Source organism: Mycena indigotica (assembly GCF_014461135.1).
Source record: "Mycena indigotica strain 171206Taipei chromosome Unknown Mind.scaff0005, whole genome shotgun sequence".
Lineage (NCBI taxonomy): Eukaryota > Fungi > Basidiomycota > Agaricomycetes > Agaricales > Mycenaceae > Mycena > Mycena indigotica.
In genome coordinates this window covers 3,999,356-4,025,691 of record NW_023503004.1, presented here as the reverse complement: position 1 = coordinate 4,025,691, position 26,336 = coordinate 3,999,356, and the positions used below count along the sequence as shown (strand labels likewise).

The following is a 26,336-nucleotide window of genomic DNA, read 5'->3' as shown; positions in this document are numbered from 1 at the left end:
TAGAACGGCGTCGAGGGCAGCGAGTAAAGCCCTAGACTACTATTATTCCGTTCGGAACCATTTGCAGCCATAAACGCGAAGATGTCTTCTTCCAGACCCTGTACAGCCAGACTTAAGTCTGGATAGGTCTCCTGCGAGTATCTTGGGACGAAATTCGCTGGAGGCGCCTGGGTGTAGGGAAGGTCATGGAGGGAGCAAGAATTGGGGGAGGAGACGATTTCAGGCGATGGTGAGGGGGTGATTGACGGTGGGGAGGGGATACGTTGTGGCTGGAGTGAAGGTCGGCTGGGTCGGTGTGTTTTCGATCGCTCCGGCCTTACTATCGTCCACCTCGATTTTCGTGGTCGTCTTTAGCTTGCGCTTCTTCTTGACGACGATTGGTTCTGTGTATTCGCAAACGAGACTACGTTGGGTACACCGTTTGCAGGCTCGACGCGGTGGCTCGTCGCTCGTTATGCACTGGATACATCGAGGTCAGGGAAAAGGTCGCATAGTGAGCTTGACGACTTACACGCGTTTTCCCCATCCTGCAGTTTAGACAAGCTGTTGGTGAACGACGTCGGTGTGGCTCAGTCATGGGCAGCGAGGAAGAAGCGGGTTGTGCGGGGTGAAGGAGAATTGTACGCATGTTGAGTTAGACGGACTGGGATAGGGATGGTTGAGACTCGACAACCATAGTCGCCATTTATACAAGTGCTTGACGGTCTGAGGGAGCCGAAATACTGATCGTAAGGAGTGAAAGCCGAGAAGATTTGCGTTGATTGACAGGTTGTTGCCTGTTCTTGCTCCAAGTTGCAGTAGATCCTTGGACATCACGGTGTACTGAACCATTCCGCAGATCGCGATGCGACACCCAGATTTGGGGCGGCCTTTTAACCGTCGTCATTTACCTGCACCTGTTTTAGTGGAGGGGAGTGAAAAAAAGGAAGCAAACCCCAGAGCAGAGCGGCCTCTGCTGCGCAACATCGAGCAACAATCCAGCAAGCGTCCAATTCTGGAATCAAGAATGCCACGCGAGACTGGTGTGTGGACACGCACCGCTCACCGTGGGTCACCGCTGATCGAGCCTCCGCAACGGGTGTACGGCTGTTTACTTGGCTATCACGCTTGCTGGGCTCACCTGATCCGTTAGGTGTCGCAGGAACCAGGATAATCGGCCATCGTGGATGATTTCATGCATGAAAATAAAAACGGCGATGGGCCACATGTTTGCAGGGGCTGGGTAAACAATGCGCAGCAGAGGCGATAAGTACACCATCCAGTTTAGGACGGCTGCAGCTACCACATTTTCGCCAAGTGAGAAACAGAACGACGATGGGCTTGGCTTGTTGCAGGTTGGCGGTTTGCGATCAGCGCTTCATTGAAGGAACCAATTTGACGTCAGCAGCCGGGTGTCAAGCTACCCGAAAGCGGTCTCCCGCCTCACAGGGCCATGAACAATCTGGACCGTTAGCGCGAAGATGTTTATTCCAGCGTGTTCGTGAATAAGTCGGAGTGGAATCCTCTGACGACGCCAAGTTCCTCTCAGAGTCTAAGATTCGGACAGCTAACCGACTATGAGTAACGGAGGATTTGCAACTACGATTGGTTGAGCCAGGGAAATGAGTAACAGAGGGGATTACCTATAATTGCCCTCAATGTTCCTCGTTCACATATTACTGTGCGTCATGATCTAATTTCAGGTTCATAGCCATGTGTTATGCACACGGACCAGACTGTGTCAACAGGGCAAATTGCAAACTAGCAACCTGACTGGAGGCATTTGGGCAGTTTGCCCCCTCTGAACTGAGGCCATCGCTGGCCATTGATGCGATGTAGGATTTGCCAAATATTCCGCAGTCGTTCCAAGGGTTTCAAGATCGTCAGCCTTTCGATGACATGGTAGGGACCGAAAAGGGTCGGATCATCGATCGGACGCACGTGACTAGGAGACAACCAACCAAGCACGAACAAACGACAGTTCAGCGCTAGCAAAGCTTCCAAAATTGTTCTCGTAAGGAAATTTGCGCTGCTTCTAACGTCACATAGTTCGTGGTATACTGTTTCTCGCAAGCGGCCAATCATATGTGTATGCACCATGTACTTGTGTGTTGTTTGTTTTCGGAGAAGCATGTTTGCCCAAACTGTTGCCTTTATGTATCCCACGCTAAAAATTAGGCTGCTCACAAAAAACAGCGGTAACACCCGCCATTGAAATGATATCGTTGGCATCACCGAATATTGGTCGGCACGCCCCTGGCCATCAGGTAAAACAACATAGGAACTGCGTCACATAAAGCTGATTCTAATGTGCACTGAGCACCTGAGTCTGCGTCGTAGGATGCACTGCGACTCGTGCAACATTATTCAACATTGATGAACTGTTTATCGGACCTGTCTATCGCCCGCGTTGACGTGAGCGACCCGGAATATCCAAAAAAGCCCTGCCACAAGCTTGTCATTGCTCTTCTCCTTCTCCCCCACCTTGCCCGCGTCCGCACGACCTGAGTGCAGTTAGTGTCGGTCTGCATTGTGTTGGAAGGTTGTCAGCAGAGTCGTCACGACCTTCATTCGATCTGTCAACAGGCGACCTCTTGTCTCAAAACGCCGTCTTCACGCTTTTCCGCGATGGATGGAGACATCACGAGCGCAAGCAGTCCGGATGCATGGCAGGTTCTCTCTGACGCCCGGACAACGAATGCCATGATTCGTGCGTGTCTCAACTATGTAGCAGACTCTCACCAACTGACATATCCTGCCATGCCAAATAGTCGGAGCCTTGACATTGGTAGCGTGAGTAACTCGTCAATAGCAGTGCTGGAGATGACATTTGAGTCTAGGTACGACCACCTATTAACGCTCTCGAAGGAAATCGAGCTCATGTGGCCGTCGAGAACGTCTTTTCCATTGACGAACATGATTTACGTGCGTGTGCTGCCCTCTGTTGTTTGGATTCCTTCTAAACAGGCTAATACATGCAGTTATGGGTATTTCTTCCGGATCTTCTGCGACATACCACTGAAAATACTTGGAGAACCGTTATTTCACTTTGATATCGCTATCGTGCGTCGAGCCATTACTGTTTTCCAACTATTAATTTTCAATGGCCTTCCAGATATGATGCCAGTGGTATGCGTTACGTCCGAGTCTGAGTTAACCTAGCCTGACGCTACTCGGGCCAGTCATGCTAAGCCCATATAAATCCAATGCGGTGCGTGCATCTGACACTCACTTTCTCTCACCTCACACATTGTAGGCGTGAGTCCTGGTATCTCAATCGTATCTTCTTGAACGTTGGCCTTTGGATAGTTGCATCAAATTCTTTCAGGGAGAAGCAGTAACCTCGACAATCATTCTTGCGACGGTGGATCTCATTCTCATGCTAAGGTCCGCCCGTTATCGCAACGTACCCTCCACATCTAACCTTGTTCAGAGTATGGCTCTTATACGAAAAGAAACGCCTTCTGCTCTATTTGCTTGTACCAATGATTGGACGTGTGTTTATAACCTCCATTCGCGTCCTCCTGTTCTGACATCGTTGCCCGCAGTCGAGATTCTAACAATGTTACTAGTTTTCTTACTCTTCTGATCGTTCGATTAACAATTTTGCAGGGCAGTTGTCTCGCACTACACCATTGCTTCAGTCCCAGGTAAGAAATTGCCTTCGCGATAATGACCTGACGATCCTGCGTCTACTAGAATACTGGCCTGTCAACTCAATCACTGGCTGCTTTCCTATGGGTAACGTCCCCAGATTCTTTGCATTTTATTCGGTCCCTGTCCTAGTTGTCGTACGTGGATCTTTGTCCTCCTTCCCCTGCTCAACGACGGCTTCTAGAGCGTGACGATGTTTGTGCTAACCGTGTACAAATGCGGAACGTCCCTGCTCGCGCACGGACGGGTGCATATGCCCATCCACGCGCTGTTTCTCCGCGACGGCGTCTTCTGGTTCATCATCATATTCGTAACGTTCATCCCTGAAATCGCTATTTGGGCAAGAGGAAGACAGTCGCTGGCCGAATTGTTGATCGCGTTTGTCCCTTGTTTCCCTCCAAGCCTTGTAACTTACCAACCGTGTTGCAGACCTGGTTTAGCGTATGCACTCGCTCCTCGTATACATATTCATCTGCACTGACCTTCGTGTCAGCATCTCGTCCATCGTCGGCTCTCGCGTTCTTCTCAATATCAAGAGCCTCGGGCATAGCTACCCTCGATTACCGGAGAGTACCACTGCTCGGAATGCAGTGGAGTTTGATACCATCGACTACGCACTGAGCGCGCCTTGGAGGACAACGCTCGGCCATCCGACGATGTCGGCAATCACGGAGGTCACCTCCGAGGAGCGGGGCCCGTAGGGTAATAGCTATTTGGAAGGTGCATGTCCCATCCAAGCAATCTTGGGTCATAAGTGCTGTTGGAGCTGCATTCAACCCGCTGCGAGGCAGACGTAAGCGGGAGTTGGGTTGCGAGGCAGACGTAAACGCGAGTAAACCCAAGATGGTATCTCGTCAGAAGGTTACGATTACTACCTGTAACAGGTACCAGCAGCTCATGTAGTTGATTGGGTGCGAGTTATTTGGAATGAACTCTATCGGTAATTTGAAGACGAAAAAGGAGTTTGACTGAGGATGGTACTTAGTACTGCTGTATCAGAGTCCGTTCGGATAGACGTCAAACGCGAGTAACCATTAAGTCGATTGTCGCTGTCTTCATGTCCTGGTTTTATCTTTCTAAAATTCTTGCCCAAAGGACCTCAAGCAATATTCATTTGAATTAAGTAAGTATCGCGAAATTACAAGGACTAATCGTAAGCCATCTCATCAGTAACAAGTGTCTTTTGGGGCTAGTGAAATTCCACACATTCAGATTCGTCCTCCTTCAACGCCTCGTAAAACCCGCGCATCTCTGCCATGGCCTGCTCCCGCGGCTTCGACACGCACAACCGGGAATATACCTTCAGCTTGTGGACTTTGGCAAACGGGGCGCGGAATGGAAGGAGGAGGAAGCGCTTGGCAGTTGAGCCACCCAGGAACGCGACCACGTGTACTGTGGTTTTCCCTCTGCTCACAGCCGCACGGCGGACGGTTTCCTTCCAGGCTTCTGGGCCGCCACAGACTTGGGGTAGCTGGGTGGCGGGGAAGATGGTCCCGGCGGGTTCGACGGTGATCATGAGGTGCCCGTCGGAGTAGTCATACATCGTAACAAGTTCGCACGAGCAGCGCGGGTGGTCGATGAGCGTGTTGGAGACCTTTTGGATAATTTCGTCTTCGTGCTCTGCGGTGTCCGCGTCCACTAGCACGCGCAGGAAGTCGCGGTTCTCCGGGGACAGGTCAAGTTTGGATTCATCTATTGAAAGGTACTTCATCAGACCAGTCGAAAAGTAGATTTAAAGCGTTGTCAACTTACGTTCGGAGAGAGCATGCAACGTGGAACAGCCTTGTTTGTGCCCGCCCTCCGTCCAGTCCTTCTTTTGACATAACTTCGAGCAGTAGTAGAGCATGCGGCATCCAGAACAGCGCATAAAGAGACTTTCGTCACCGACATGTCCACACTAGTATGTGAATCAGATGTAACTTTACTGTAGACAGAATTTGACATACCTGGCCACTATCGCACATTCTCGGGGACGGGAATTTACCAGCATTGTACCGATAGAGTATGGTCATTCGTCGCTGGAGCAGCTTCATCAGCGCCGTCCAGTCTTTGAACAGAGGCAAGGCCCGGAAGGCCGAAGATGCAGACAGCTGGCGCATTCCGTTTGTGTCAATGTTTGCGAAGACGTGGTCCCGGAAGGCCACAAGCACCTCCAGTCGGGTGCTATACGAGGGCAAGACGCTTTGAATCAGGACCTCGAGGCTGTTTCCGCCAGGTGGCGTTTTGGCGCAAGAGAAGCGGAGAATGGAGGGCAGAAGGTGGTGCTCGATCGCCTCGACGAGGTAGCGGTCGCCGCCGGGTGTATAAAAAAGGCGCGTCAACACAGAGAATGCCTTGTCGACGAGCTCCAGCATCTCGCGCTCGACATCCTCGGAGTCGCGGTAGTAAAAGTGGTCGTAGGCGTGGATACCGTCGAGAATGACCTGGACGAACCCGTGATTTGCGGCGGACACGAAAACTTCTCCCACCACTTGCTTGTCGTCTTGGCCTTTGTCGTGTTGATTAAAAGCCCAAAGAAAGTACATGAGGGCGGTGAATTCGAGTGGGGCAACGTCGGTGGGTCCACTCCGGAAGTCTTCCGGCATCATACCTAACCTGTCCCGCTTCAATCTCTCGATCGTGGTCCTGAGATGAAGCATTGTGACGCGGGCGACATCGTCGACCGAGCCGCCTGCTCCAGAAATGATTTCATCACGACACCACGGTGTTGTGGTGAGGTTACACACACATTTGAGTACCAGCTGTTGCGTCGCAGCCGCCCGATTTGGCGGTTGAAGCTGATGTGTGACCGGCCATGCTTGGGTTATCATGCGCAATAGCCCGGGCCGCGCGAGGCACATGCGCTCGAGACATTCCGCGCCGTGTCGGTCTTCTAATGCAGCGATAATGGTAATGAAAACTTCGCTGATGCGGTTCCGCGCTGCAGATGGAGAGCCCTGGGGAAGAAACGACAGAGAAGAGCATTGGCGGTCGAATAGTTCGAACCAGGGCCACATCCGAGATAGCAGCTCGTCGGCAGCAATTTCCCCGGGCAGGATTGACAAAAGCGGATTTGTCTCGTGACCAAGGCCACTCAGCATCGTCCACGCGCGTTCGAGTATGGCTGGGGCGCCGCCGACCAAGGGCGCGTCATTTGCGGTGTCGGGAATGCGGCGCGGGTCAAGAATGATATATATGGCGGGAAGAAGGTTGAATCTGGCGGTGATCGAATCTCCGTGGTTGAAATAGTCGACAACTTTTTTGACGCTGTCCGAAGACGCGTCTGGGGCGCATGCTTTTACAACGCAAGTCTAGTGGTAAAACTTTTGTGAGTTAAGAGTGGTAAGGGAGGATGTTGTACGACACACCTTCAAGCTAGGAGGAAGTTCCTTGATATTATTTGGTTTGAACAATGGATGCATTCGGGCAAGCGTGACGACTGCACGAGCCTGTTGAGCGTCGCTGCGTCAAGATTCAAAGCCCAATAGGGTTCAGTAAGGGAATGTTCGTGATGAGAGAAAGAGCTCGGTGTAAGCTTGTGGTAAGAAGCTCAGGGCCGCGCAAATAACGTGATCAACTTGAATACTTACAGAAAACTTGAACGCTGGGGCGTTCGAGCCCCGGCCTTCGCAGTTCTTTCACAAGTAAGTATTGTGTCCTTCACTTTCGACTTAGACCACGTAAGACATGTATTTCTATTATCCTTGGACCCTTAAGTATACGAAGACGGTTTCCGTCGTCGTCTGAGTCCGAGTCAACCTGAAGCCTCAACTGGTTCAATGGATGGCTTCGAAAGCTGGCGGTCAAAGGTTAGCATGCACATCACAAAGAAAGCACGAATTCCTACCTTTATTCTGTCGCCACTCATGATTCCGCACCTCCAGCTCGCCCTGCTCCTCGAGTTCCCTTTGCTTTCTCCTGTGGGTTGCATTTGGCCAATCCGACTTGTCCATAGACAAGCGTTGCATCTTCTGTCCAAAGAGCGGCCCCAATCCTTGTCTCTGGAGCTCCTTCAAGCGCTCCCGATAGAACTCGGCGCGTTCGGATTGCGGCAGGTCATCGGCTTCGTGCTTGAATCCATAATGATTAGCCCAGCTTTCAAGGGTCCGACGAGACGCCTTGTGCAGGCGCAGAGGCTCGCCCTTGGCTTGTGGTGTGTGAGGCTTGTACTTAAAGCCTAGGGCGCCTTTTTTGCCATTTCTCCCGCACGAGCCCATGGTCGTGATGAAAGAAAGGAAACGACTGGAAACGAAGGATTTTGTGACGGCGTGACTTTATGATTCTATGATAGCGTATACTTACTTATGTACTTACTTACTGACATTCTTTGCAGCCGCCACGTTTGTGTTGCGATCTTTTCAGGCATGAAAAGTACCTAGAGGATGTTTCCACCTGTTGGCCGCTCAGACGAGTTTAAGCAGTCTGTGAATGGGACGCGTCCAAGTCTTTTCCACGGCACATGACCGTGCCTGACAGACACCGCCTCTGGTCGTGACGACGAGAGATGCTCTTCCTCGAACTGCCCTCGGAACTCGTCCTCGCATGTCTTGCCTACCTCCCGTATCATGATCTCTCGTCGTGCATCAATGCCGGCAATCGCCTCCTGTTATCTACTATCCTCGAGTCGCCCGTGACGCTGTACAACGCTGAGCAAGAGCGCGCGGGTGTCGATGAGAACCCCTTCCATCCCGATACCACGCGGTCTTCTATTGCGGAGCGTCGAGATGCGCTGCGGAAGCGGGAGGATAATTGGCTTTACCTCTCACCCCAGACATTAACTTGCCCTTCAATCGACTTTGTAGCGTCGAGGGGCGTGTATTGGATTGCTGGGGACTATTGGATCATTGGAGATGCCCTTGACCCGGGCTCACTGCGGCCTATGGCGCTCAAATTTCTCCGCACGGGGCCAAGGAGGGAGGACGAGCCAGAATGGCGGACCGCGGAGGCACGGTGGCGACGTGTTGTGGACTTCGTTGCCGCGCCAGAAGAGCTTGACCTTGTTGCGATGATAACTTAGTGTGTCTTTTCCTTGCATCTATCCAAGCTCAGCGCTGACCTCAGCATCAGCGGAGTCGTCGAGAATACCCCGCCGACATGCAGTATCGATATCCACCTGCTGTCATTTTCGTCCATGTCGACCCCTCATCCACTTGCTGCCTCTCCAATCATTCATATTCACGATATCAGTCTGCTGGATGGGGCTCCGAGTATCACCATTGACATCAGTGGCCGCATATTAGCATTTTCCATGCTCTATCCCGGTGCCGCAGATTTACATAAAGACGGACTTTATCTGTATGACTGGCAATCTGGTCTACCGCTCGCTAACGTGTGTTGTCACTCTCTCTCTGTGTCTCTTCAATCACTGACCTTATTTTATCTCAGCCCATACCCATCCAAAGCAACGGTCCTATCGGGCTGACATTCATAACACCAAGATACCTTCTGCTGTCCAATGCAGCATCGTTCTCGCTCGATATCCTGGACGTGATGGTCTCTCCACCTCGACTTACCCACTCTTTCAAACTGCCGCCGCTAAAGCCCAATCACCACGTAACATCCGTCCAGTTCCGCACCCTCCCCAATCCGAGCTGGGCCCCCGCTGCCCACCGCTTCGCGCGTTCGCACACCCGCTTCCTGCCCCGCCCCGCCCGGGCGCTGGTCCAGTGTGCATTTAACACCGAAGAAAATTACCTACCCACGCTGCATGTTTTCGTGCTCCGGCGCGCGTGTCTTATCGACCTCATTTCGCCCCATGAAGAGTTTATCGAAGTCAACTGGCCAGACTGGGGTCCTACGTGCACGCGCTTCCTTGATGCACGGAATATGACACTCCACCCGTGTACCACCCTCACCGGCGAGCGGCTCGTGTCGCTTGAAACCCTTCCAAGCCTCAATTTTGGGAAGTACATTAGGGTGTTCAACTTTAATGCTGGATCAGTGCGGGTGGTCAAGAAGCGCATCGGGCGGGCAATGGGGGACCCGGATGTCGTGCAAGATGACGGTGACGGGCCCACACTCTATACTGAGTATGCCACGGTCCGTGTCGTTGACGCCGACGCGCCACGTGACCCCGCAGCGCCCCAGCCGCTAATCATTACCGATCCCGCGCCACAAGATGAGAACGACATGGACGTCGATGACGCACAAGGCGAGCTCGACTTACTGTTCCCGTCTCTGGCGGTGTTCGCGGACCCCAGCAGCGTGGTCTCCGACATTCCCTACGTCGAAAGCACCGCCCGCGCCGAGTGCGACTACTCGGCCGTCGAGATTAACCACGAGGCAATCGTGGGTACACGGGTGAGCATCGTCTCGTCTTCTGTCCGGAATTGTTACTAAATATACTGGTTAGTTCGGGCCACTACTGACGCTCTCTATCGACGCAGTCGACGTCTTGCATTTCGGATAAAACGGGGTGGTGTACATATGTATATAGCAGGTTTACATGATTTATCAATACAGTGGCTAAAGCAGGAAAACATTACCAGGCAGAGAAACAGCCAATTGTGTGGATAATGTGCCTATTTCTCCAAGTTTTAGTAAGAGTTCTTATGATATTTACATGTGTGCCTCTGTCAATATTTGTACATATAGCCCTTGGTGTTTCTAAGAATTCAGTTCTACTCATTACTGGTAGGTTTTGATGATAAATGAATAGTATCAGTGTATTGTATAGCAGTGCAACAGTACTGTGATTAGGAATATACTTAATCTAGTTTTATTGTTCATTCACACAGTGCTGATATTGTCTTGTCACCATCCAACAATGTATTGAGATATATTTAACAATGCAATACATTGTCTGGAAGGTGACAAGATAACATCAGAATTGTGTGAATAAACACAGGGCTAGACTGAGTCACTGAGAATATACCTGAGATAGGCTGAGAAGAAAACATTTCTGTCCAGAGTCTACTAGAGGCAGCATATAAGTATATGTAGGATAGAGCTTGAGGAATACACTCAGCCTGCAGTTTCTTTGTCTGGACAAATTAATTATCTGCAACATGTATGCTGTAAATAGTGTGTGCCAGTATACACCACCGGCATTCTGTAGGCTCCCGGAAATCCGGGAGGCTACACCACCAGGCTACTGGGTGGCTCCCCCCAAAAGGCCCTTTGTTGATCCAGGATCAACAAAGGCAATGATCCTTTGTTGGGGAGCCCGGTAGCCTTTTTAAGGTAGCTTTAGCCTCCCAGATTTCCAGGAGGCAACAGAATGCCGGCGGTGTATATATATACACAGGCTGTGTGCACATGACATTGCATTACTAAGATAAGTATATAAGCACATGAGTAAGTCTTTGTAAGTACAGGATGACTGATTGTGTATTGAGCTCTTACCAAGCACACCATCGTGTTACAAAGCACACTATGTAACAGTGCTGTAAGTAGAAGACAATATGATAGGACAGGTAGAGGGTACATGATTAGTACATAAGAATGGTGGGAGTGTAGGACTTGGTTTATATAGGAGTCCAGCATCAAACACCGCGTTTGAGTTTTTACTGAACGCACTCTCAGGCTGGAGTGTTTAGGAACTGGTTTATAAAACACCCCTGGTTTATATATTTGATATTTATAAATCCTAGGCTGGAGCCCCTATCTAAAAGGGAAAGGCTAGCTAGCTAGAGCTAAGCATATTTGTTTCATACCAAAGGTTGCTTATATGTACTATTAGTAGGCTGTCCAATATCTCATAGGTCTATTATTAATATAGTTATACTTATATTACATATCATGATATATGTGCTTCTTTTAAATAGATACAATTTAGTTAATGACATCAATATTATTTTATCATATTAGAATACTATATATTAGCTATATATATGTATATCTTATTATTATTCTGATTAAGCTATGTACAAAGTTCCTGACAGCCAGTGACAGGGGTCAGCTGATATGCAAGTCCAGTGCATATAAACCTGTTGTACTATCCTATTTGAGAATATTTACTTTTATTCAACCTGTGTCCACCTCCTACTATTGATCAGACAACTAAGCTAAAAGACAAAAAAATTACCTCAGAAAGGCAATTTGGGGTATTCTGCCTGGTTGGTTTATAAAATCAAAAACCAGTTCATAAACAGGTATTTTGTGGACATGTTTATCAAACTGGTTGATAACCCCCACAACTCTGGTCGAGGAAGCAAAAGGATGGTGTTGTATAACAAGCAGATTCTACATTTACAGTGTGCGTCTACATCTAAGTATGTTTACTGCGATCCATTCAATAACACAAGTATTGAAACATTTAGCCAGCATACCATTTTTTAGTTTCTGACAAGCAGAGAACGACCGGTCATCTCTGCGCAGCATCAGCTTGATCACAGAAAAGGGGAACACGACGAACCTTCTGGTTTATCGAGGCCCATGAGATCGAGTACTGTTGGGGCGACATCGCATAACGCCCCAGGCTCATACTCCTCCCCGTCCTTCTTGGGCTTGTCTTCCGCCAACGCATACTTCCCTTTACTCCCCTCCGGTAGCGCCAGAATGAAGGGCACCGGGTTACACGTATGCGCCGTATGCGGCGCCCCAGTCTCCGCGTTCCGCATCTGCTCGGCGTTGCCGTGATCAGCGGTGACGAGCAGAACATACCCCGCTTTCTGGCAGGCGGCGAAGACGGTCCCCACGGCGATATCAGTCGCAGAGATAGCTTTGACAGCCGCGTCGTAGACACCTGTGTGGCCGACCATGTCCGGCGGCGCGAAATTGCACATGACGAAGTCGTTCTCTCCGCTTTCGACAACCTCGGCGACCTTTTCCGCGACTTGCTGCACGCTCATCTCGGGTTGGAGGTCGTAAGTAGCGACCTTGGGGGGAGGCGATCATGTGGCGCTCTTCTTTCTCGAATTGCTTCTCGATTCCGCCGTTGAAGAAGAACGTTACGTGCGCATATTTCTCCGTCTCTGCCCGTTGGGGTAAGCCTTAGCAAAGATGTTGACTAGGACTAACCAGCAATGTGCGCTTGTTTCAGACCTTTGGAGGCAATCCACTCTGCGAGCACGTTGGTCATGACCTGAGGCGGGAACGCCACAGGGAACGGGAATTCGCTGTTGTACCGCGACATCGTGGTGATATGCAGCCCGGATGGAACAGTGACCTCCATCGGCTTTTCAGGTAGGCCAAGCACGCTAGCGATCTCCCGCATGCGGTCAGAACGGTAGTTAAAGAGGAATATCGTGTCGTTTTCTGGTATTTATGAGGGACAAGCAGAAAAATAAAATAACACCCACCCTTGATCCTTCCTTCGTCGCCATTGACAATAATGGGCTTGAAGAACTCGTCGGTGACCTTGACCTCGTAACTCTTCTTGATTGCAGCGATTGGGTCCTCGTTTTTCTCCCCCTCGCCCCCAATAAGCCCGTCAAGCGCAATCTTAACACGATCCCAGCGTTTGTCGCGGTCCATGGCGTAGTACCTCCCCACAATCGTCGCGAGTTGGCCGTACTTCTCTTTTCCCATAAAGTCGAGCAGCTCCTGGCAGTAGCCCGCAGCTGATTCGGGGGCCGTGTCGCGTCCATCGCCGATAAAGTGGACATAAGAATTGGGGACTCCTTGCTCTTTGGCCGTCTCAAGCAGCGCATAGAGGTGGGTATTGTGTGAATGCACTCCACCATCTGAGATCTACAATCGCTCAAGAACACAAACACGACCTTAAGAAAACACGCACTAGACCCAGGAAATGCAGTCGCCCATTACCCTCTTTCGCGTGCTTGAAGCTTTCGAGTATGGTCTTGTTCTTGTGGAACTCGCGTTTCTTGATTGCGACGTCGATGCGAACAATGTCCTGCCAGACGATTCTCCCCGCACCAATATTAAGATGGCTGTCTACCATGAGCATTTTAGTGGCAGCAGACAAACAAGCGCTTACCCGACCTCTGAGTTGCCCATAAGCCCGTCACTCAGCCCGACCGCGGTGCCATGGGCAGCGAGCTTGCGCTCACTACCGTGCTCCTTCCCAATACTGTCCATATTCTGCGTCGTCCCCGCCTCGATGGCGTTGCCCTCAAGCCCAGGCTCCACAGCAACACCCCAGCCATCGTGCACGATCAGACACACTTTCTCCTTTGGCGCCATGCGCGATGACGACGATGGTGGGGAAAGAAAAAATGAGGAATACCGATCAATGTTCCGATCATTATCGCGATCACGTGAAGATGTCATCAGTAAATTAACTTGAAAGTTGGTAAATACACCGGACGTACGGAATGCAGGTTGTGGAAACAGTTGTCGAGACTGTTGAGAACGGCATCCTCAATGATTCTCCTCCCAATCCAGTGTGTGGTGGGCCACCAAACCACAGTCAGTCACTTGTGCCGGCCGCTGGCAGCCGCCAGCACATTGGCAGTACTTAGATCACTGGAAGACATATGCATAAAGACCTCGCGATGATAACTCCATTGCCTATACTGCCAAACAAACCAGTACTAGTCTAGTAGGCAGCGGGAGGGTGGCAACTTATCAATATGCGGGCAACTTGAAGGGATTCAAGTTCAGGCTACAATTGCCAATGGGACTCGGATTGTGATGTCCAAGGGCAGGTCGCCGACCTGAATTTGGAGTTAGCTCCGGTGACAGCGCTAGCCCCTTGGGCCTTGGTGGCAATCACCTTGCAGTGCTTGTGTGGGCAACTTGAAGGGACCGTGATGTCCGTGATTTCTTGCATGCGTATCGGAGGCGCTGACAATGTCATCAGGGCCAGCGGTACTATTAGTACTCGGGCCGCTGCAGCTTGTCAACATATGCACGCCCGAAGTCCGCGCCAGTCTACAGCATAGCCTATTCAAGTTTAAGACAGCCTAAAATGTGGGTCCGGATGAACGGGTGAGCGCGTCAGGTTCAGCATCCGACATCGTTCACTTCAGCCTGAGAGCATTCTATTTTTTTTTCAGCGCAGTTCTATGTATGAGTGGGCCCCAGCGGAAGGCTGTGCCGCTCCAAACTTGAATTCGGCGACTCCAAAGTTTAAATTGAAGGCCGCTTACCGAATCGTTCAAGTTCCAAGTGAGCGGAATCCTTGCGACCGCGATCTTTCACAGCATTGGTAGCAAGGATTAAAAGGCTGAGTGTGAACACAACTTGAATACTTAGCTCCAGGTATTTTCACAGTGATATTAACAAGTAGTTGCTCCCAGAGGACAGCTTTCTTTCAACATTGGTTAAACTTGGGCGGGCGATCAGCGGACCGGAGCACGAGAAGATGCATGCTCGCAAAAGAACTTACACCAGTTGATACTTGATAGATTGGAAGAAGCACTCCGGTGGGGAAAATGTACTGGCGTCATCTTCCTCAGTACCTGGACGATTACCACGGCAATAAGAAGCAGCTGAAGGCAGTGAGATCGACCGAATCATGGAGAGGTACTGGCGGCATCTCACTAGTAAAAGTATTCGCTGGGCCAATTGGAAGGTCATTGAGGACTTGGACGTGACTCGGACTCAGGTTGGGAAACTCAGCCTGAGATAAATACAAGGTTCATTGTTCAAGTTCCTCGGGATTCTACGAGACCTGCCAATGTCAACGTAGCCAGTCAGCACAGCTCGGATGTAGTATCCCCGTCTAGTGCGGGCTAGAATTTCGGAGGAGTCGAATGACCTATCATATTATTATTCAGCACATCATACTAAGTAATTCCAGTCGTAAAGGTACCAGCGGACAGTCGGTCAATGCATTATACTATATGTCCCGCGCAAGATTTGCTAAGATCAGGAAGCAATCGCAGTCGATGAAGCAGCTTATACATCGCAGAAAAAACGGGGTCTTCGATACCGGGCAACTTGAAGTTCGACTGCTGACGGGTGGCTTCAATACGTTGGCACATCCGGGTCGGCCGTTGAGCGGGAAAGCAATACAGCATTCGATGTCAATAGCCCGAAAAATCGACAGTTGGCGCTCGAGCGTCCACCGTGTTTGCCTCTATCAGCCAGAGAGGGTGTTGCCGTACTAGTGCCCTTCCATTCCGAAATTCCCGGCTTGGTCAATATGCAGCATTCGGTGCACGCAGGTGCGCGCTGAAATCAAGATCAGAATGCATCGTATAAAAGCGCAGCTTTGTGGTCGAATGACTCTAGGACCACAGCAAGTGACTTCCCCCTCATGCAGAAGATGGAAAACCTGAAGTCTCGTCAGCGGAGAGTTGCGACGGCGTATCTCCAAAAGGCATGCGAGAATTGCAGGTATACATTGATTGCGGACTGCGAAAACTACAGAATTGATTCATCAATCTCTTCAGGAAACGCAAAATTGTACGTTAGCCCGACCCGAGCACATTGACAAAATTCATACCTCCTAGGGCTGCGATGGTCAACGTCCTGCCTGCAGCGCTTGTATTTCGAGACCCCCTCGATCGCAGATTCCGTGCAAGTATACGTATGCCGCACCAAACGGTGAAGACGCCGAACCCCGAAAGCCTGCCCTCCAGCGCAGTAAGTTCCAAGCTTGACTTTCCGGATTGAGCAAACAGATAATCTGCTTTCCAGCACAGCACGAGATTCAAAGCCTTATTAGGCTGCCACCGCTACGAGAAGAGAACCTGCGTGTTGTTAACTTGGATCAGGAAGCGTAGGTGCCTCCAGATCCTTTCTCCAAATTATTAACAGGATACTAGCGGAATCAATTTATTTCTTACCAAATTTTCCGCCTCGCCGATATTCTTTTTGGACGCAGAGACTCTCCGCAAAGAGCTTTCTAATCTGCCCTATGTGCCACTCGTATCGCCCATGTTACTGGACGCAATCGTAGTGTGGGGCCGACGGATATTATCGCCTACCGTCAGTCGCCAGGACCTTGAGTATGCTCAAACACTTTTCGCCCAAGAGACACTAGAAATTCATCAGCAAGCACTTCCCCATTCGAATCAAGAGAGTCGCATACTTATTCACGATTTGCAAGCTGAGATTCTTCGGTCCTACTACTATCTCGATGTCGGATTACTCGCCGATGGACGCCGGCACTGTGAAGCTGCTACCACCCTCGCAGGGTATGCGGGCATCCGGTGGCCTGTGCCAGCAGAACTTGGTCTTCGCATCTCGATGGTCTCAGAGGGCAGCGAAGAAAAGGAAAAAGCTTTCTGGAGCCTTTTTTGCTGTTGGGCCATCCTAGAGTGCCCGCTTCAGGTTTGTTTTCCCCCATAGAGTGGGGCCAGAAACATTTCTTCAATACACGGGAAGAAGTAAGTTAAAAGGACGACAGAATACTTGTACTCACCGAAGATCAAGATTCCACCCATTGGAATCAAAACACCCGCCTCTTCCATTAGTCGCCCGGTCCCCGGTAAGCTCAACCGTTTCGAGCATCTGTTAGCCGACACAGCTCACAGTGCTCTCTCTTCACCCGAGAACACGAATGAGTCAACAACGCCACATGTAGACTCTAGGTTGCATGCAGCTCGCATATTTCGGTTTGGTTCCGGTACTGGGCACCCATGAAGCAGACCTAGGACAGTTGGCATGAGCCACATAATTTCTGCCTTTGGAGTTACAGCAACGTTTGCTTTGCAGGACGATGGTGGGCGTTGTTGTCAACTTGAATATGTCAAGCGGTTTACCGTGACGTGTGCAGCGGCATTTGCGGCACAAATGATCTGCCAACAACTTCCTCTTCCCAACCACTACCCTCCTCAGGCTTAAGACGCGTGCGAAACCTCCCTCGTATGCGCTGGATATATGCTTAACACGGACCCCACCTTCCAAAACGCGTCCACCAGTGGACCTCTTGACGATACGATTTCGACAAGATTCCAAGGAGAGGAAGGGAACGTCGCACTTTCGACCCCAAAAAGAGTAAACGGTGGATGCCATCATGCATGCCGAATCTGTGGAAAGACTACCGGCCACCTCTCGCGCCATGAACCGACCCATCCAGGAAGACGGCGTACGCGGACCACCTTACATCTCCTTGAGTAGTGGCTAAATTCGCGATCTTGTAGCTTATCCTTGTCCCCTTGACTCATGCGGGCGCCGCTTGTCCCGCCGTTCCAATGTACGACGTCACCTGCGAAACGTTCATGGTTGGAACCCAGAGGCGATTGGTCAATTGACGATCACCGAGGTCACTTACCCTCGCCTTGTGATTCGGATACCTCCCTTGTCGCGCTTCAACGCCAAAGTTACCCTCCCAATACCTCCTCTTCACCCATCCCAATGTGAGTCTGTATTCCCCAACGATATCAATCCAAGCCGCGAGGAAGTTGCTCCTCCAGTCGCAAACACTGCCGACACTCTCAAGCTGCGCGAGGATTTATTGACAACTCCATTATCGCCTTTATCCTCCCGTTCACCAAGTCCGCCTCCATCACCCACACCCAAACTTCCAGAGACTACAGACTCCCCTTTGCACCAATGTTCCCTCTGCTCCAAAACCTTCCTTCGCGCAAGTGCCCTGGAACGCCATAGGCGCATACATACTGGAGAAAGACGTGAGCCGCGTTCTGTTCTTATAAAATCCACAAGCTAACTAACTATAGCGTTTGTTTGTGAACATTGCAAATATGCATTCCAGCAACGGTACCACCTCAAGCGCCACCTGAAAACCGTCCATCGCCGCCCACCTCGAGTCTCGAATACACGCTCAACATTGACAACCCTAATTCCATCGGAGACTTCTGTGGAACGCGGTGCTTCGCCAGCTACAATTTATTCATCTCCGTCTCCACCTCCGGCATCCAATTCTCCCATAAATGATGATCCTCTGGACCTGCCTCTGCCAGTGGCGCAACTTGAAGTACCGCCGACACCAGCTGCCTCAGACCCTAGTATGTTACCGCCAGAACTTGAAGTCCTCTCCAAATCTGTTGTCCTTGACCCTCCCCCGCCCGCTCTGTCTCGAAAACGACAACCTATATTCATGCGGCGCCCAGAAACGGTTTTGCTGCCGCCAAGATACTGCGATCTCTTGCAGCGGAAAATGGCTTTCCACCTCGCTGCAATGTTCCCCGACAGACCCCCTTCTTGATATATCTGACAATCTCATAAACACCCTTAATCATGCTTATCATTGTTTAATGGTTTTGGACTGTACAGCATACTTATTCCCAGTCTTGTGGCTTAGCTTGATCACAATAAAATTCATGGCTGATTGTACTTCAAACGATGAGCCAATCCATATGCAGTGTAAGTTTACTACGGCGCAACACGACGGGCCGCGTAAGGGGGATATGAATGTGAATTCGACCACCAGCGTCGCTTTCCGCAACCAACAACTCTTCGTGTGTACCCACTAAGTATCGGCTCTATTTAACCCTAAAACCGGCCTAAATTGGCCTAATTCTTGCTCGGCAACAGCATCAATCAATGCTCTGCTCGTCACGTTGTTGATTGTGCCACAAACTGCTTTCTCATACAACCACAGACTTTGCCAACTCAGAAACTGCCTCTGTCGGGTTGACGATGTCCATTGCCCAGGGGCATTCAAAGCACTGCAAGTCGGATCTCTCCGTCCGCCGGTGGAGTCTGCTGCGTAATGGCCCCGACGGAGCATTCTGAATTCCAGCCTGCCGTTGTCCCCACGGGCTTGAAGAAGCAAATCCTTGGAGTTTAAGCGTGCATGTCCGAACGCTCTGCAGCATCTTACGTTTGCACAGCGTACCGACCTCTATTTTTGCTACCGGTACAATAAAACTGGGCTGGTGCTAGCCCAGGAGTCAAATCATTCTCGCAATTAACTTGGGCCTTGGCAATCGACTTTAATCCTCTCCGACACCAGTACTCTTAACTGTGTTCACCGCTACTAGTATGCGCCCATACGTGCTACTTGCCGCCGCGCTGGCCGCAGCGCGGGATGTCTCCGCGCAAAACACGTTCGACTGGTCTAAAGTGTGTCTGCTTACTACTTTTCTCAGCGACCGATCGCTAATGTGCTGTTCCTAGCTTGAGCCAAGCACGAGCCTCGACTGGGCTCCATGCAACTCTGGCTTCCAATGTGCCCGTCTTTCCGTGCCATTTGACTACGCGGCGCCGTCCGCGGGGAGCGCCGCCATCGCGGTCATCCGCTTCCCCGCCAAAGTCGCCCCTTCCGACCCCGCATATCTTGGGCCCGTTCTATTCAACCCAGGCGGCCCGGGAGGGAGCGGCGTGCAAACCTTAGTCGGCGTCGCGCCGTTGTTCGCCAACGCTATTGGCGAAAACTTCGACTGGGTCAGTTTTGACCCGCGAGGTAAGCGATGCGTGTTACCGTATTCCCATTGCTCTGAGCTCGGAATGAAGGCGTTGGGTTCACTACTCCTACCGTCTCCATCTTTGGCTCGGCAACGGAAACCGCGCTGTGGAACGCCGGGGCATGGCCCGTATCGCTCAACGCGTCTTCAGACTCGACGGCACTAACGCGGATCTGGGGGCTCGCTCAGATCGAGGGCCAGGTCGCTGCCCAGCGGGACTCGACCGGAATCTTGAAATACCTCACAACCGACAATGTTGCGCGAGACATGCTGTCGATAACGCAGAAGATGGGCTTCGACAAGCTCAAGTATTATGGCATTTCGTTTGTGGTCCCGTCTTCTGCCTTGTGCTGTTGCTGAGCTATTTGTGCAGATATGGGAGTGTTCTTGGTGCTACCTTTGCAGCGTTGTTTCCGGTAAGCGTTATCATTTTGATTTTGTACAAAGCTTCGGGTCCTTATTTCATCGATAGGATAAGATTGACCGTATGGTCATCGATGGTACTTCATTCAACCTTAGCTGACTTGCTTCTGTTGAGAACCTTACTTATAGGTGTTGTTGATGTCGATGCCTGGTTCCAAGGTTCTCTCAATCCATCAACATCCCAAGTTCACAAACTAAGTGTCAGCAGCGAACCTGACTATTCTGTCTACCTCCACAGACGCCGCTTTCAATGCATTTTCCGCCGGCTGTGCAGCTGCTGGTCCATCCGGGTGTGCATTCGCCCGCTCTTCCAGCACAGCAGAGCAAATTTCTGACCGCATAACTGCGCTCACCAATGCTATCCGCAAACAGCCTGTTCCTGTCGTCACATCCATGGGCTACCTCCTCATCGACTACTCCCTCCTCCGCAGCATTATCTTCGAGGCCCTTTACTCGCCATACGACTCGTTCCCGTTATTAGCGGACGCACTCGCCGATCTGGAGAAGGGAAACGGCACCACACTTTACACATTGGTCGCGCAGCCGCTTTACCAGTGTGGCGACAACACCAGCGTGGCCGACTCGGAGGCGGATGTGGAATTTGCAGTGTCCTGTGGCGATGCTGTGGAGGTGAACGACACTCTGGATGAATTGGAGGCCTTCTACGCGACCGCGGCGCGGGTGTCCCAGTTCTCCGAGTTTTTGATAGGGAGGACGCGGGTCGTGTGTAGGTTCGTGCTTGCACCGCTTGTTGCTTCGTCCTTGCCCGCTGAGGGCAATTACTTAGTGGCTGGAAGGTCTATCGGGAAGACCGCTTCAAGGGGCCGGCCAAAGCTGCGAATACAAGTTGGCCGATTCTGTTCATCGCGAATACAGCTGGTATACTTTTTTACCCTCTTACGCTCCAGCATTCGCTGAAGTTTGGTAGACCCGGTGACTCCCAAGGCAGGGTGAGCCAAAACTTGTTGGTCAAGTCAGTCTAGTATCTCACCTCGATAGGGCGCTGAACACACTGGCGAACTTCCCCGGGTCCGTGCTGCTCACGCAAGACTCCCCTGGGGTGCGTTGGTGCCATTTTCGAGACCATGTTTCCAGCTGACTGGATATATCCGCAGCACACTTCGCTAGCCGCGACCTCCTTCTGCACGCTCGGCTATCTCGCCGGCTACTTGGCCAACGGCTCCCTCCCCCAGCCCGGCACGACCTGTGCGGTAAACGAAACGCTGTTTGCGGACAACTCGAATACTACCTCTGGAATTGCAACCAAGTTGGGCAGGAGAGCATCGGACTCAGAAACGGAGGATGTCAGACAATCGATGAAGAGTGCCAGGCAGCGCTTACGTCGTGTGTTAGGACGCACGAAATTCTAGGGTGCGGTAGAGAATAGCTGGTTTGCATCGTGTTTTCTGAGTCAAAGTATCGAGATTTACGTCAGAGCCGCCCAACTGCCTGCCTCCTCGTAGCAAACGTCAAATACTTGCAAAGTACGGAGTACTACTAATAGTTGTGAAATGCCTGTTCGTTGGGTTGCTCCTGCTCCTGGTTGTGCCAACGAAAGGGCTCGCCGAGGAATCGGCGATGTGAATAGGCAACGCAAATAATTGCCAGTGAATAATGCAATCATCATGATCTGGCCGCGGCCGCGGCCGGCAGGACAAGGAACAGTACTTCTTGAATTCCGACTTCCTTACGTCTTTCGTGCTTTCTGTCGAGTCGGATTCAATGTCGATCGTCCTGCCGGCTTCAAAGTCGGTTCTGGGGAAGTGCATACTGCGCCATCGATACAGCTTGCTGTCGCCTGATATAAGTTCCCCAGTCTCAGGCTGTTCAAAACTGTACTCGCCAGGGCGAGCCGAGGCGATCCCAAAAAACCAGTTGCCTATACCCTCTCCATCCCCGGAGACCACTCATCCCAATCGCGATTGACTAGGCTTCCCATGCCCGGAATAGGCACCACTCCTTCGCCGCACCATTTCCCTTCAAGTTCCCATCCATGCGTGTCAATGGTAGGCGGAACAGACGTCCGCCACTGGCACCGCAACTCCGCTTTCATCTCTGTCTCTCCATCTCCGCGTCCAAATTTGGTAGCTGATTCTTGACTTTTCTGGCCTACTTATCGTTGCCGAGGCGGATCGCGGGCCCGCCGCCGCAATCCACATGTCCGCCCAATGGCGCCCATTGCCGCTTTCAAGCCTTGAACTGGTGAGGACTGCTAATAAACCCGCATTTGCAATCCCCAGAGTCCGCTAATTATAACTTTGCTATTGTTATCGAGAAATCTGTGGTAGCCCCTCAAATTGCTTATCGCTCGCAACTCAATTAAGAGCCCTTCGACAGCGTTACTGGTTCTAATTCCGAGCAAAGCCTGTTCGTAGGTAGGTAGTAAGTTGCCAGTGAAGATATGCGTGTGTAGACAGAATATATATGCGATGAGAGCAGGGATACAGAACCAATGGCCATCTAATGAATGCTGACTGATACAATGCAGTGAAAGCACAACGACATTGAAAGAACAAGAAGAAAAACAAGCACAAACACAGAGCTGAAAGTGGTGGTGGTGGTACAGTGGGTGTTGCCGAATTTACATTTTTGATATCGTCCATGAGCGTATTCTTGGCGATAGTCCGTTGAGCGGAAGAGGCGTTGGGGGTGTCATCCAGCTTGTTACTCTTCCCCTCTCGCGAGACACAGACTCCCTCCCCAACTCGGCGCGAGCACATCCTGGGCAGCCATTTGCCACGTCCCTTCAAACGTGTCCCGGCCAACCAGATGGCCCGAAATAAAGTATGTTGCGAGTCCTATCGTGCGGTTGCGCTATCAGGAAATAGTCTCGTCAAGCTTGTTTTCAGATAAGCAACGGAACGGAAACTCACAGGCCTCATGAGGAGTCCAATCAGCCCGTCCCAGGGCCGCACCCGCCCAATGTACTCATAATGGTGCCAAGCTTGTCCGTGATTCGCGTCCGTCTCTCCAGTGAACACCACGTCCTGTACGCCATCGCAGGAAAGTGGCTCCCAGTCATCTTCTTCGTCTTCAGAATCTGACAACGTTGAATGAGCCCATGACGGCCAAGAAGACGGCGGAGTTGGGGAACCGGGAGAAGAAAAGCCGCCATCTTCGGAAGAAGGGCTGAGGGCAACAGCGGGGGAGGGGGTTGCCGACGAGGGCGGTTCGGAATATTGGTCTTCATCCACATCCGCATCATTGTCTTGGTCCATATCTTGAAACTGTCTCCTCTCCCAATCCCTCTGTTCGACGCTCTTGCAACCAGGACAAGTATCCAGGTCATGGGCACCGTCTCTGGCTTTGGGCAGATCGCCATCAAGCAGAGAAATAGTCTCGTACACGTGTGTTTCTTGCGCAAAGGCTGCCGACGGAACACGGACCTCGAGTTGTTGTCCCGCAGCAAGTGAAGCACCGGTTCGAAACGAAGTGTTTATGGGAAACCACCCGTTTCCGAGCCCTTCATCGTTGGTCGCGCTGTCGGCTGAAGCGGGCGGGGCCGGGATATTTGGATGAAAGCTATGTGTATAGTCAGCTACCTGCTTTTATGCAGAACACCGCTGTAAAAGACAAACCTCCAATGCTCCCGAATCCTCATATACACCGGTCTTGCAACGGCCACAAAGTCGTCGTTGGTCAGTCCGCCGGGAGGGAGAGCGCCACCAACCGTGTTGATCACATTGGTGTAGGCTTGCTCTCCGGGCATCTAGCAAATTGAGATTAGACAAAAAAAAAAAAGGAGAAAAATCGAGACCACCATACCATCATCGTGCCAGCCCATAGTCCCGCAAAGCTCCCAAGTTCATACACCCGTCCAATCCGGCCAGGTTCTGGTTCCGCAATTTGCGTTGACCTGGGTGTAGCTGTCCGTTGCCCATCCTCGTCAGAAGAACCCGATTCGCTCTCATCACTACTCGCGACTTCCAAGTCCTCCCCATAACCGCGACAAACTCTCCCGCGCCACAGGTCGATAGCCCACCTCGCTCTAGTGCTCTCGCTCGCGTCGCTGACAGCAGGGTCCACAGCCCAAATGTCCTCTAAACTGCTGCTTCCGAGACGAGCCACGACTTGCCGCTCGAAGCGTACAATGGGTCTCGTATTCTTCTCCAAAATATCCGCTTGTGTGAGAGAAATAATCGGCGGTCCAGTATTCCCACCTTCCAGCCACCGTCGGTCTGCATCGGCTCTGTCGACAGGGAGATGCGGGGGAATGCCCATGCGACTGCCTGCTTGGACGCGGGCAAAGAAGAGAAGACGCGCAGGGGGAGCTGAGAGCAGTCGTTTTCGTTGCCGAGATGTGATTTTGCGCGGAAGAAGTAGTCGCGGTCCCAGAACCTTGGATTTGGATGACAATGAGCGGGGTCGTCTGATCGGAAGTCGAGAAGGCTTCCCCAAGGCGTATATTGGGTAGTCTCCGTGGAACGTTGGGACTGTTATGCCTTGGTCCAGACCCACTTTAGCTCGAACGGAGTCGAGTAGAGGGATCGTGTAATGGTGGGGTGGGGCGAGGGCGGAAGCATACTACCAGTGAGCAATCGAGACGTCAATAGCATAATGACCAGCAAGCGGAAACAACTCACCCGAAACGGTGCCACAACAAAGGGAAGGAGCTGAGCCATAACGTTCTGGCGTAGGTTGTCCGGTTCCGCGGCAAGGGTTTCTAGCTAATCTTGAGTAAAAAAATTTCGAGGAAATTGAGACCATGGCACGCACCTTTCGACTCGAAGAACCATAACAACCATAATGCCGACGCAGTGGCGTTGGAGTCGCGTGGCCAGCCCACGCGCCATGCTTCAGTGGACCATTCTGGACGCCACTCTGTATCCTGCAGACAAATAGGGCTAAGCCACGGTTTTGAGTGAGAGGACAGTGTCTGCACACCTGGATTGAACTGGGCTCCCGATCGCCATTTCTGTTCTCCCACATCCGGGACCGAATCCACCGCAATGCAAACGCGCGCGCTCCAGCCCAGCCAAGCTGGCGCTTATTTTTTCCTATCCGGGGGGCAGTCGGAGGGGGTTGGGAGGGAGATGACGTTGGGGCATAGGAGAGGTCGCTGAGGTCCGGTTTGGCCGTATCGTCAACCAATAAGAGCCCATAAGCTATTTGCAACGCCCACTCTGCTTGCGGATGGTGGGGGTCGCCAGACCGGATCACACGTAGCACACGACAGAAGGTTGGGAGGAGGGATGCATCGGTGTCGGCCTTTAAACGCCGTTTGCCGTGGCGAGGGAGGGTGAACTTTGCTCTCGCTATTCTCGCATAGAGAGCGGAGTTGGTGGAGGGGGAAAGAGCCTGATTCAGGCGGCGAGATGTGGAGAGGAGTGGAAGAAGGGCGGCGGGTGAGCCCAGGTTGGGAGGACGGGTGGCGAGGTGGAAGGCAACGTGCTCGAGAAGTTCTGGCGGGAGAGCAAGTAGGCGCGAATGGTGGTGGGAGGAAGAGACGAGCGCCATCAGCTGGGTAGCGAGCAAAGTCAGCCATAGCTATATAAGCATAGTCTTCCAATATTGAAAAAAAAAGAGGCAGCCTATGCACGGACAGGACAGACGTCAACGTACGCCGCTTCTGTCTCGTCTTCACTCCTCGGCTTGCCAAAGTTGATGGTGACGTGAGCGTCCGCTTATTGGTTGTGTAGCTTATGATGGCCGTCGCGGTGATTGCAAGCATCTGGTTCCTTACGTTCTACTTTCATCCGCCGCGGTGAGAGAATACACGCCCGAATCGTGTTTGGGGGTTTTGATACTCTCGGGAGCAACATAAACTCTCAAGAGACCGGCGTTCCGCTGGCAATTGCAAGTGGACTCGCAAACGGTACACCACGTTTCACGCATCCATATGAAAAGCCTAACCTACTTTTAACTTAGCACTCTCGAACCACCGTTGTTCGATCTCTCACAAGACGTACATCGTGTCGACGGCCCTACAAACCCCCGCCCAATTCCCATGCCCCACACCGCATCGTCACCGTCACCAACATCTTCAGTCCGCCATCTACTATCTGTCTAATGGCTCCAGCAGTCTAGACCCTCTCGTTCGCATCATCCTTTCTTAGCCGCTTTTTTCCGCCGAAATCTGACCTGGCCTATCCAACGCCCATTGCGGCGAGCTCGGGGGGTCAATTCATTGACATTTGC

At 51.6% G+C, this 26,336-nt stretch overlaps 8 protein-coding genes across 8 annotated transcripts; 4 read left to right on the top strand and 4 right to left on the bottom strand.

The window, feature by feature from the left end:
• Positions 1-2,607: 2,607 nt before the first annotated feature.
• MIND_00632900 (uncharacterized protein) lies at positions 2,608-4,334 on the top strand (the record flags this gene model as incomplete). The annotated part of the gene is made up of 15 exons (XM_037363068.1): positions 2,608-2,689; positions 2,751-2,772; positions 2,820-2,904; positions 2,961-2,966; positions 3,014-3,042; positions 3,095-3,108; positions 3,162-3,192; positions 3,289-3,366; positions 3,413-3,474; positions 3,528-3,543; positions 3,592-3,629; positions 3,679-3,770; positions 3,818-4,011; positions 4,063-4,074; positions 4,127-4,334. The coding sequence occupies 15 exons, from the start codon at positions 2,608-2,610 to the stop codon at positions 4,332-4,334; spliced, it is 969 nt and encodes a 322-aa protein (XP_037220989.1).
• A 488-nt stretch (positions 4,335-4,822) lies between these two features.
• Positions 4,823-7,034, bottom strand: MIND_00632800 (MYND-type domain-containing protein; the record flags this gene model as incomplete). Its single annotated transcript, XM_037363067.1, has 4 exons — positions 4,823-5,325; positions 5,386-5,530; positions 5,580-6,923; positions 6,981-7,034. The coding sequence occupies 4 exons, from the start codon at positions 7,032-7,034 to the stop codon at positions 4,823-4,825; spliced, it is 2,046 nt and encodes a 681-aa protein (XP_037220988.1).
• A 354-nt stretch (positions 7,035-7,388) lies between these two features.
• Positions 7,389-7,829, bottom strand: MIND_00632700 (uncharacterized protein; the record flags this gene model as incomplete). The annotated part of the gene is made up of 2 exons (XM_037363066.1): positions 7,389-7,408; positions 7,460-7,829. The coding sequence occupies 2 exons, from the start codon at positions 7,827-7,829 to the stop codon at positions 7,389-7,391; spliced, it is 390 nt and encodes a 129-aa protein (XP_037220987.1).
• Positions 7,830-8,116: 287 nt separating this feature from the next.
• Positions 8,117-10,021, top strand: MIND_00632600 (F-box domain-containing protein; the record flags this gene model as incomplete). Its single annotated transcript, XM_037363065.1, has 4 exons — positions 8,117-8,628; positions 8,680-8,941; positions 8,998-9,912; positions 9,965-10,021. 4 exons carry the CDS (start codon positions 8,117-8,119, stop codon positions 10,019-10,021), a joined length of 1,746 nt encoding a protein of 581 aa, XP_037220986.1.
• Positions 10,022-11,888: 1,867 nt separating this feature from the next.
• MIND_00632500 (uncharacterized protein) lies at positions 11,889-13,698 on the bottom strand (the record flags this gene model as incomplete). Its single annotated transcript, XM_037363064.1, has 7 exons — positions 11,889-11,923; positions 11,969-12,388; positions 12,432-12,527; positions 12,574-12,810; positions 12,855-13,245; positions 13,292-13,445; positions 13,493-13,698. 7 exons carry the CDS (start codon positions 13,696-13,698, stop codon positions 11,889-11,891), a joined length of 1,539 nt encoding a protein of 512 aa, XP_037220985.1.
• A 3,588-nt stretch (positions 13,699-17,286) lies between these two features.
• On the top strand, positions 17,287-18,574 carry MIND_00632400 (Zinc finger protein 501-like protein; the record flags this gene model as incomplete). Its single annotated transcript, XM_037363063.1, has 4 exons — positions 17,287-17,494; positions 17,550-17,630; positions 17,672-18,038; positions 18,087-18,574. Exons 1-4 carry the CDS (start codon positions 17,423-17,425, stop codon positions 18,572-18,574), a joined length of 1,008 nt encoding a protein of 335 aa, XP_037220984.1. The 5' UTR covers positions 17,287-17,422.
• A 779-nt stretch (positions 18,575-19,353) lies between these two features.
• On the top strand, positions 19,354-21,568 carry MIND_00632300 (AB hydrolase-1 domain-containing protein; the record flags this gene model as incomplete). The annotated part of the gene is made up of 11 exons (XM_037363062.1): positions 19,354-19,434; positions 19,489-19,774; positions 19,825-20,098; positions 20,149-20,191; positions 20,248-20,275; positions 20,328-20,357; positions 20,407-20,929; positions 20,986-21,077; positions 21,127-21,148; positions 21,198-21,258; positions 21,314-21,568. 11 exons carry the CDS (start codon positions 19,354-19,356, stop codon positions 21,566-21,568), a joined length of 1,695 nt encoding a protein of 564 aa, XP_037220983.1.
• A 1,294-nt stretch (positions 21,569-22,862) lies between these two features.
• Positions 22,863-25,655, bottom strand: MIND_00632200 (uncharacterized protein; the record flags this gene model as incomplete). The annotated part of the gene is made up of 8 exons (XM_037363061.1): positions 22,863-23,012; positions 23,072-23,238; positions 23,293-23,720; positions 23,777-23,907; positions 23,964-24,722; positions 24,782-24,861; positions 24,915-25,026; positions 25,083-25,655. The coding sequence occupies 8 exons, from the start codon at positions 25,653-25,655 to the stop codon at positions 22,863-22,865; spliced, it is 2,400 nt and encodes a 799-aa protein (XP_037220982.1).
• Between the last annotated feature and the right edge of the window lie 681 nt (positions 25,656-26,336).